The 11125-nt window shown below is 43.1% G+C and overlaps 1 protein-coding gene across 15 annotated transcripts; it reads left to right on the top strand.

Moving 5' to 3' along the window:
- Nucleotides 1–228: 228 nt before the first annotated feature.
- Nucleotides 229–10881, top strand: elavl3 (ELAV like neuron-specific RNA binding protein 3). Of its 15 annotated transcripts, none has more exons than XM_015948530.3 (8): nt 229–378; nt 5688–5904; nt 5998–6101; nt 8222–8375; nt 8464–8692; nt 9011–9064; nt 9588–9626; nt 10382–10881. In XM_015948530.3, the coding sequence occupies exons 1-8, from the start codon at nt 370–372 to the stop codon at nt 10728–10730; spliced, it is 1155 nt and encodes a 384-aa protein (XP_015804016.1). In that variant the 5' UTR covers nt 229–369; the 3' UTR covers nt 10731–10881. The 15 variants fall into 15 exon arrangements, with proteins under 15 accessions (XP_015804016.1, XP_015804025.1, XP_054596103.1 ...); XM_015948532.3 differs by having other exon boundaries at nt 236–378; nt 5685–5904; nt 8467–8692; XM_015948533.3 differs by having other exon boundaries at nt 236–378; nt 5685–5904; nt 10403–10881.
- Nucleotides 10882–11125: the final 244 nt, after the last annotated feature.

The following is an 11125-nucleotide window of genomic DNA, read 5'->3' as shown; positions in this document are numbered from 1 at the left end:
TAGACACAAACACAGCAAAACCAGAACACCCTCCCCTGGACACACCCTGCTGAGGATCACTGCTTCTCTTTTTTCTGAGCCATCGCCCACGCCACTGGGAGAGAACGCTCTCTATCCTCATCATCCAGAAGACTCCTTTCTCCCCATTTCATCCTATAGAGGACACCTACAATCTAAGAGGGCTGAAATCCGTTGGTGAAGATTGTATTTTTTTTTTCATTTTTTTCTTTTTTTTTTTCTTTTAATTTTGACTCCTAACCCCAGACAAAGGGCATACAACTACAAGACCCAAGAGCTCAGAAAGACTCGGCTTCCAGAATCAAAACCAGTGGAAAGAAGGACCTAGATTTCTTTCATTGTACGTCAAGAATGGTTACTGTACGTATGACTCTATTTCTCTTCCATCCGTGTGGCGGATCTTATTTCTGATTTCATCTGGCTCCTTTGTGCAGGAACTGTTTGGCATGTGCACATGTGTTGCAGCCATTTAACATCATTCCTCCCAGTGTGCCATTTGCAGAGATCAATATAATTTAAAGCAGAGCTCCTTGAATGTGCTGAATGCCAAAAGACAGAGAAGATTTAGGATCAGTGTCTGGTGTTTTCGCCCAATATGCCATTCAGTGTTATTATGATGAGATTAACGGTTGATGCAGGCAGTCATCAGTCTCATGATGCGCCACGCTGCGCTCCAGCCTGCATCCATCCTCAGCGCTGGGTAAAGTCCTGCCATTTTAAATGTTTCACGCTTTGCACTGTAGCATTTACGTTCACGTATATCTGAACATCGCAGCACAGAAAATATTCCTTTAATGGCTCAGAAATTCTTCAAGTGGTGGAGAAATGCACCAATGCGCGGCGGCTGTGTAGTAATGAGGGGTGCGGGGTGGTTTTCCGCGCCTGGTGCTGCACAAGGATGCCGGAGACGGGTTTGTGAGACAAAACATGATGCATCGGAGTCTGAGGGCCAATCCAGCAAGACAAGATGAAAGAAAAAAAGGGTCGAGTCACTCCGAGAGGGAAGGGGGAGGGGGAGGACAGCGATTACGCATCCATTGGTTAGCTAGAATCAGACAAAGTCTAAATTCCTGAGGGTTCTCGTTGCGATGCAATGAGAGTAAAAGGGCTGGAAATATCCGAGGCCGCAGGAAGACAGTAAGGCCACATCACCATTTTAAGCACATTTCTCCAAGAATCGTGTCGCATCCGCTCAAGATGGCCATGGCACTGCGCTTCCAGGATGGAAGGAGATGGAAGCAGTGATAAATTAGCTGTGCTGTGAGCCGACGGGCGGATTGGGCGTGTCTCTGCTGGACTTGAGCATCAAAAGAGGGCCTTGAAGCCTGAAACGACCTATTCTCTTTGCCACTTGACGCGCTCCACGGCTGAATGAGCCTAGTTTATTCTAACTAACCAATTAAGAACACAACAATTTACATAAAATTTACTGAGAAAAAAAATCAAGGAATAAAAGCAAAGCTACACAAGACTTTAGAAAAAATACGTTGTTCATTTCAATTATTACATATAAAGCAGCAGCGGGTCAATTGTTTAATCTTTAGACATTTCTGGAGTTTATGTCTAATTTTAGAAAAAAAAAAACATTATTTAACACAGAAAGGGACATCGACGTGGTTCGGTGCAGGTCCAGGAGTTTTGTTTGTTTTAACTGTGGGATGATGAGGGATTCATTGGCTCCGTTTGTCCACATGACGCACGTCCGATTGCGTCTTTATTTATGTACTGAAGCCGTTCCTTCCTGTAACTCTCAGGCCTTGGTAGGCTGCATCTCCCCTGCACATGCTCCGCAGTCCCCATGCTTGTACCGCAGTGCCAAGCAAATAAAAACGTTGAGTCAGATAACCTTTCCAAGGCTCTTACACAATTCAAGGACAATGACACTATAACTGCAACCAGCTGGTTGATCTTAAGTTTACTGCACCGCCAATCACATCATGGAGCTGAATGTAACAAATAAATCCTATTTTACCAGGTGATTTTAGGAGGATAATACAAAATAATATTATCACAAATCTGAAAGCTTCCAGCTTTGTTGTAATATATAGAAATAGGCTAAAATGTTATATGTAATTTAATTTTCATAATATACTGTATGAGCCCATTTCTTTTCTTTCTTACAGCAGCCATCAATCATCATGAAAAATAATGGTATTAGTATGTTCTTTATTTGAAACTAGTGTTTTAATGTTTCCAGTTGTATGCCCAGTCTGACAAGAAAACTAAAGAAAGTCGATTAAATAGCTGTTTGTTTAAGTAAAAGCGGTGTTTTTGAGCCATTTTTACTTTAGAGCTGGCATCTGTAAGCGTCATTGTTCCCGGAGAGTCCTGCAGCCTCTGGCCACGACACAAAGCGCCACTGTTTACATTAATATTCATAGTGCTGCCATAGCCTCTGCCAGAGAGAAGAGGAGGAACGGGTGGCTCTTTTGTTTGCTCGTTTCAATACGTTTATTCAGCAAATAGGCGCTCCGCTTCCTGCCTGCCTGCACAGCTCACAAGCCAAAGGAAAACGGCGAAAGATGAAATAATCTCACGGACTGCTTAGGTGCTCCCAGATAAATTATTCAGTCTAGAATCTGGGATTTAAAATGTTGAAATTCATCCAAAAAAAAACTACTAGGTGTCTGCTCGGTGTCGCTGTCGGCCATCTGCGGCCTGAAACGAGCCTGTCCGAAAGCCACTCCCTGTTCAGCACGCTGGACAGCGCCGCGCGCTGCTGCGAGACGGGTCCGTCTCCTCCGGCCTTCGCCATGTCTGCTATGGTTTTGATCAAAGCACACACACACGCACGGAGAGCTGCATCTCTCTCAGAAAGCTTTTTGTTTCTGTCGTCTGCGTGACTCCGCTCGTCCTGTTGTGCTCCAGCTGCCACGGTGATCCCCTAAGCTGCAGAGAGTGTGGCTAATGCCCTTTGTTTGGGATAATCCTGTAATCTGAGTTATTTAGAAGGCTCATTTACACGTTAGCCTGGCTAGCATTCAGGTGTAACTCACGTCTTCCAGTCTGAAAACTTTGCCCGATTTAATTTTTAAGACAATAAATGTATAAATGTTTACTTTGCACGATTTTTCTGCACTAATGTAACAAATAGAAATGTTAGTAAAATTCCTACTGGGAGAAATGAAAAAAGGCAATGTTTGTTCATCATGTAATGTCTCAGCCAACTCTAGTTTGTGAGATCAACGCAGAAAGAAGGGTGAACCATTTTCCTCTACATCACAGCCCGGAGTGCTACACCGCAGTTGGAGCAGAAATGATGGTGAAATGCATCAGAAAACAGAGAGCACAGACTGGCTTTACACTGGGCCTTGTGATGCTTCTGTGTTTTGTAATTTAATTGTGTACAGTGTAGGTGGTGTGTGTGTGTGTGTGTGTGCGTTTGACGAAGAAGGTAGGGCTCTTGTTTGCGTGCAAGTCTGCAACTGTGTGTAGGCGAGGCTGATGCACTCTATTAAATATTAAGGGAGGTGTCACTGAGCCCCCGAAATAGAAAAAGGGGAAGGACGAAAGCTCTGATCTGGTGGAGATTTCGAATCAGAATTCCTTTGTTGTGTTTTTATTGGAGGAACGTGCTGGGAAGCGGTGGGAGTATCAAAGTGTTTAAACCTCTGGATCTGTAACAGCAGTGGTAGTGGGAATATGTGGATGTCTTCCAATAACATCACAACATTTAATTGTTAAAAGTTATTGTGCTAGTGCAAAACCAAATCTAGACTTTATTTATTAGTAGTACAGTAATTATATAATGAAAATAGAACCTGTGTGTCTTGGCCCTCAGTGGGTTTGTGAAATAACAAGGGTTAATCAAACATGTCCACAGTGTGTCTCTTTTTGACATGATAACTTGCAAAACAGGTTACTACATTAATAGTATTGTATCATTATATAATACATCTGCATTCAGCCTCTCTTTAAGCTGCAGATCTAAATCTCAACGTGACAGTTTGTGACACCTCCCTGTCGACCCCTGGCTCGTGGATGTGTGCTTGAAGTATTTTAATTTTAACTGTCACCGCACTGCTTTTCTCGTTTGTCATCATCCATTTGACTTACTTGGATTTGTTGTTTCTAAAAAAGACAAACAATGAAAATGCCCAGAAGACAAGCGTCTCACCTGCATCTCTGCTTTTAATGAGCAAGAGCCCACAAACATGCCACATAAAGCAAGAAAGCCTGTGAGCTATTAGAAACAATGCTGTCTTTGAGAGCCCGTTACCTGGGCAACAAGAGTCAAGGTGAAGCTGGAAGCCAGACAGCCGGATACAGAGATGATGGAAAAATGATTTCATTAGACAGACCAGAACTCCGGAACGGACAAAGAACTCATAAAATGCATATTTAGTCTTTGTGCATTTTTGTGGTACATTTATCAACTTAACTAACATAAATGCTGCATTTTGGTTGTGCTACTAGTTTTTATACAAACAAAATTATGAATTTTCCTTATTAGCCATGAAAACTTGTAAAAATAGCAAAAAAGCATTTCATAAAAGTAAAAATACACAGAAATATAACTAAATAGATGGGGTTTACATGTGTTTTTGACCACCCCCAGAAATTTGAACCTGGATATTTATTTTTAATAAATTAATTATATTTCTTTGGACAACACAATCAACCGCTCCATAGAATCACAGCACCTTATGGCAACACTGTTTACAAACATTTACGGTTTGTAGAAAAGGTACACGGGTTTATTTTGTAGAAAATATCATAACCAAATGTGGATTTGGAGTTCAAACCAAATAGTTGCATGGCTCAATCTCCTACTTTAAGGTATTTGTACTTACAGTATTTGACTAAAGGAGGTACATTTTAAACTGGTGGATGCCAGTTACATTTACACAAAAAGAAAACATCTAATAAATGTTTACATTTTGTTGCATCAAAATCTGTTGCTGAGCCAGAAAGTGGAGCATATTAATTTATTTGTTTGGTTTTCTATTTCATAGCCACTTTTAATAAATAACAATAATCCTCCCATTGACCCTGGGATTAATGAAATGTTACATTTAATTCATCATCCTCATCTGTCATAATCTGGGAAGTCGTTGATCCAGAAATTAGAAAGCTCTGGAATTACTTGAAGATGCCACACGGCAACATGGCGCACTACAAAGCAAACAAAAGAGACACAAAGACTTTACTTCACACTAACCCACACTCACTAAAAAAAATAAGAAGATATTTCACAAGAATTTCGTCTTAAAGTCAAAGCAACAAACGAATGATTTCAACTGTGATGATTTTTATTTATTAGAGAACTAAATCCATTTCCTCCGGCGTCTCGCCACTGTCACTATTATCCATTCCTGTGTAATGATGTAATGGTGTTTGACCCTGGAAGCGAGGTGGAGGAGGGGAGACATAAGGAAAAGGGACAATGACATCTGCAGGACCAGAAGCAGGGAGCAGGAGAGGACGGAAGATGGGGAAAGGGGGGAGGGGCAGATGATAAATCAGACGTTGTCCACCTCCATTTCAGCACTGCTGATTCCTAACCTGCACTGTGACCATTACATCAGTGTGCTTGGCTGTTCGGGTCACGTACATTAGCAGAATGCCTTATAGTATGTTAAATAATAGATACAGGGCAAATTTACACCACTGTTCCTGACTGCTTCCTTTGGGAATTATGAATCTAACCCCACCCTCTTTCTCAGCAGATAATCAGCACCATGGAAACGCAGGTGTCCAACGGTCCAAGTGGAACCAGTCTGCCTAACGGCCCAATCATCAGTACAAACGGCTCCACAGACGACAGCAAAACCAACTTGATCGTCAACTATCTGCCTCAGAACATGACCCAGGAAGAATTCAAAAGTTTGTTTGGTAGCATTGGAGAGATTGAGTCTTGCAAGCTTGTCAGAGACAAGATAACAGGTACTAACATCCCTGTAGTGGAATCATGTAAACACATGATTAAAAAAGAATTAAAATACTCAGCATCAGTTTTAATTCTTCCCTTGTTTGCAGGTCAGAGTTTGGGATACGGCTTTGTAAACTATGTGGATCCAAATGATGCCGACAAGGCCATCAACACGCTCAACGGCCTCAAATTACAGACTAAAACAATCAAGGTGGGCAGAACTCGGTTAAAAAATCTCTTCTAATTCATTTTGGATGCTTGACAGAACAGCAGACAAAGAGAAAAGGAAGTGGAGATTTTGTCAAGGGGGCCGGTGAAAGAGGTGGCAACGAATGTCAAAGAGGGAGGGGAGAAAAACGGGGAGGAGGGAGAGGAGGAGGCAGAAGGAGCAGCAGCTTGAACAAAGGAAGTATGAAAAAGGATGAAAGGAGGAGAGAGTGGAGGTCAGAAAGCAAGGGGCGGACAGCATGCAGGGGTTATTGTGATGGAAATGTAATTAGGTAGTCTGACTGTGCCGCACATGGGTCAGTACAGGTTAGCCCATCTGCCTTCAATCCAGGCTAATTAGGGGGGCTTTTTGTCCCTAAATCAAATGACAAGGACAGGGGGGTCATGTTATTAAACTCAGATTCCTTCCATCCCCCAACTGGATCAAAGTCCACCAATGATAGAGACAAACTGCAGGATGAAATCTCCAAACCAGACGAGCAGGTGATGTTCCAGCAGATGTCTAGGACAGGAAGTCACGACTCAAAGTTCATCCATGGGCGTGGCTGCTTTATGGATGCAAGAGAAATGCTCAAGACTGCAAATGTTACGTTTCAGTCACCAGTGGAAGAGAGAAATAAAACATTTATGGCAGTTATTCATTATTGTAGTTTTGTTTGCCTACAATTAACTTTGTTTTATTTTTTTTTCTCATGTCAGCTTGCTTATTTTTCCTGATATTTCAAGAAGCTTCAAAGAAAGGAGGAAGGTATGAGGGAGGGGGCAGCAGTAGAAGGGCAGGGAGGAGACCGGAGAGCAGCATGCCAATGACGGGATTAGAGGCCATATGGGCTTCAGGCACCATCTGTACTGTGGGAGCGACAGAGAGAGGGTTAATTATAGGCCAGCCTCTGTTCCCCACACAGAGCAACTCCCCCCGACTCGTCCAGAACACCCTAATCACAGCGCCACACAACCCTCACGCTTGTCCAGTCCGTCTGTTTACACAATAGACATGGTGTTTAGTACTGATGGATGAAATCAGAACACCTGCATTCTTCTGAAAGATCACAAACGTGGCATCCGAGCTTTACTGAACCAGCAGATTAATTAAAAATAATAAAAATAAACACTGTGTGACTGTTTGTATGCCGTTTTATGATGAGAAGCCGCTAATAAATAAAATGGTCGTACGTTGTGCAGAATCCTACGAGCATTAAGTCAAACCCACATTGTTTACCCTTTAGCAGCTGAGCTGTTCTTCTCCAGAGATTAGAGACAAAAGATAGAGGCAGGACAAGAAGAGCAGCTCGGCCTATCGCAGACAACAGCGTTCTGTCCCTCCATCACACACACACACCACTCTTAACAAAGCACAAGAGTTCATAGCCTCCCACAAACAGAAAACAACAACAGGTCAATCACCAACAATCACTTAGATATGGCTTCTCCGTGGTGGAAAAGGAGGCCAACAGGAAAGCCTTCAGGGATATAAACAGACCCATCAGAAATGACGCTGCACTAATTAAGCCACTGGAGAATTCAGGGAAACGGTTTATCTAATGCTCATGGTTTCCACTGCTAAACAAAGAAACCCATAAACTTGCCAGCCAATTATGTGCATCAGCTTGAGGAGTGATTGCAGTCGGGTTGGTTTTCATTTTTTTGTTGTGTGACCCAAGGGACAATCTCCGGCTGACAAAGGTGAAGTCAACACGGAAGTGACAATAGCTCACAGTTCCCTCCCCATCCACTAGGGGCTGGACCCAGAAAGAAACAAGCTCCCATTGAAATCAACATTTTTTACAGCCTGGTTCAGCAAACTTTTTAAGTTAAATAGGTCAAGTTTACAGTCATGACAACTCTGAGGGGGGAATCGTTTAGTGGCACATCCGTTTAGGTGTAATTAAAGCTTGAAACTATAAATACTTAGGGGTGTGTCCTTTTGATTGACAGATGATACCCCCGTACATGTTTAATTTACAGTTACCAACAGGACATCTGTAGTCTGTAGATCAGAGGATGGAGCCACAGGATTTAGAGAAACAATAACTTTGAAATGATCAAACTCAAATGGTTTTCCATGATTCGTGCTTGGTTAATCGCTCAACGTTTGCGCGGCAGGTATCATACGCTCGGCCAAGCTCTGCTTCCATTCGTGATGCCAACCTTTACGTGAGCGGACTCCCCAAAACCATGAGTCAGAAAGACATGGAGCAGCTGTTCTCTCAGTACGGCCGCATCATCACGTCCCGCATCCTTGTGGACCAGGTTACAGGTACAGCTTTATTACACCTCACACCGCATAGTGGCACCCAGATTGGTGGACAGCAGTCATCACGTCCATTCTGCTTTCCTATTTGGAGCAGGCATATCTCGAGGAGTGGGCTTCATCCGGTTTGACAAGCGAAACGAAGCAGAGGAGGCCATCAAAGGACTGAATGGACAGAAGCCTTTGGGTGCTGCTGAGCCCATCACTGTCAAGTTTGCCAACAACCCCAGCCAGAAGACGGGCCAGGCCCTGCTGACACAGCTGTACCAAACTGCTGCTCGCCGCTACACAGGGCCCCTCCACCACCAGACTCAGCGTTTCAGGTACTGAACCCTCACCAGCCTCACCCCACCTCACCTATAAACCCTCACCATCAACCTGTTCACTGTTTGTAAGCATAGATTGTTTTATGACCACGTTGCAAGTCATCCTCTGTTTGTAAGAACAAGCAAAGATGATTCTATGCAAAAAAAAATATGAGGTCTGAAATGTGTTTAAAAACAAGCCAAACGTCTTTTTTCTATCACTTGAGAAGCTTGAATGAAATCCATCGTTTGCATAATTATGGTAAAGAAGAAATTGGCACTACTTTATTTTCCCTCCTTCTTTCTCTCTTTCTCTGACTTTCTTTGAAACTGCAGTGTGATCCCTTCACTTGGAAAGGGACCAGATCCAAATAACAACTCAAACACAATGTAAGACACTAGATTTTTACAGGTTCAAGAATGACATTGATGGCATTGCGGTTTGAGCACTACTTTCACTTTATAAGCTTTATAGACGTTGCAAGAGTTGGAACTTTAAGATGCCACAAAATAATGGTAATAATGATGTAAAGCTTTGAACGTCAAAGTCTTTCAGTAACAGCTAATTTTCAAATAATCTCACAACTCTGTAGGATGGAATGCTCTCCTACTTTCTATGTGTACTTTTTTATTTCAGTAGCTGTAAAATGGCCTGTGTTTACTTTACATGAATCTAATAAGCAACAGTCTACATTGGAGCTTATTGTAACTTAACAGCAGTGAATGTCAGCAGGACTATTTGACTGGTCATAAGTTTGTGGCTGGATGGTTTGGAAGAGCGTTGAAGTGAAGGACGCCCTCTTGAGGCCAGCTGATGATGAAGCTACATATTAACCATGAAAGCCCCCCACCCTTCCTTGTAGATCCCATAACTAACCTCTGCATCCCCTTCACTCTCCCTCTTGCGTTGCAGACTCGACAATTTACTAAACGCCAGCTACGGAGTCAAGAGGTAAATGTTAAAGGTGTCCTTTCAAAAGCATTCATGCCAAAATTAAACCTCAAACAAAGCGCCCGGAATACCACATGCTGCCTTCATCCCAAAACGAGACGTAATGGCCATCACTGTCAATGCCCACAGCCCATTCGCCCAAGCGACAGAAATCTGTAATTACAATAAGCACTGATGCAGCTTTCTAACAGCAGGGTATTCTGGCATGGCTTTGTTTAACTTTTTTGTTCTTTCGTTTTCAATTCTTCTAAATAATTTATATGTATTTATTTCTGAACTAACATTGTTGGTTTCGGTTGCTTTAATGTTCCCTTTTTTTCACCAGCATGGACATACCAGATTCCGTTTGCGTCTCTTCTGTTTCGCTCCAGTTTTTTGTATGATTTGATTCCAGTTTGCTTTTCATCCCTCTCTAGGTTTCTGTGTTTTGTTCAGAACTGTGCTTTCCGTTTCAACATTGTGATTTCATGTGTTTGATTCTTCCAGAGACTCTGGTTAACTGATAAAAAAAAATGCAGTGTGTGGGTGTCTTGTCTCAGGGCACACAGAGTTATTTTTATGAAAGCAGGTAGTTTGGAGCCACTGTGGTGCTCAAACATATTTATCTACTTATTGTACAGCAGAGGGGACGGAGACGGGGTCCCCAAAGTCTCCACGCCCAACTACAAGTGATCGTGTCCCACAGAGATCTAGTGATGAAAGACTATGTGGAGCACAGAATGCTGTGTGGAACTTCAGAATGACACCCATGGTAGTTCTCCTGCTCTCTTCCCCAGATTTTCACCCATCACCATTGACAGCATGACCAGCCTGGCTGGGGTCAACCTCTCAGGTCCAACTGGAGCTGGCTGGTGCATCTTCGTCTACAACCTGTCACCCGAAGCAGATGAGAGCGTCCTGTGGCAGCTCTTTGGGCCTTTCGGCGCCGTCACTAATGTCAAAGTCATCCGTGACTTCACCACTAACAAATGTAAGGGCTTTGGCTTCGTCACAATGACCAACTACGACGAAGCCGCCATGGCTATTGCTAGCCTAAACGGCTACCGCCTGGGTGACCGCGTGCTGCAGGTTTCCTTCAAGACCAGCAAGCAGCACAAGGCCTGAAAGAGAGGCTGGTAGTACCTGCTTGTTAACCTGCAGGGAGAGGTACCTGAGCTCCCTGTCATCACTCTACATGGGCCTGGACTGAGTCTCTCGCTGACATAGTCGTACACAAACTCACAGAGAAGAAACCACAGACATGCAGACACACATAGACATGCACATCACACACACACACACATAACCAAGCATAGATAAGTCAGCGTTCCAAACACACTAGTGGAGTTTCTTTTTTCTCTTTACACAACTGCTAGTCCTTCCTTGTATTTGCCTGGATTGAATTAGAAGGGGTTCGTAGCTGGTTTTTGGGGTCAGGGGGCAAGAGCTATCTATTTAGAAGACAGTCTAACGAATGTGACAGAGAATGTGTACTGAGTGCTTTGATTGAATTCAGGCAA

The sequence above is a fragment of the Nothobranchius furzeri genome, chromosome 5 (assembly GCF_043380555.1).
Source record: "Nothobranchius furzeri strain GRZ-AD chromosome 5, NfurGRZ-RIMD1, whole genome shotgun sequence".
Taxonomy (NCBI): Eukaryota; Metazoa; Chordata; class Actinopteri; order Cyprinodontiformes; family Nothobranchiidae; genus Nothobranchius; species Nothobranchius furzeri.
Note: the sequence above shows the minus strand (reverse complement) of the source record. Positions and strands in the feature narration are given on the sequence as shown.

Coding starts and splice junctions, on each gene's coding strand:
- elavl3 (XM_015948529.3), top strand. Junction 8,376..8,463: donor CCTTGTGGACCAGGTTACAG/GTACAGCTTTAT, acceptor TCCTATTTGGAG/CAGGCATATCTCGAGGAGTG. Junction 9,627..10,381: donor GCCAGCTACGGAGTCAAGAG/GTAAATGTTAAA, acceptor CACCCATGGTAG/TTCTCCTGCTCTCTTCCCCA.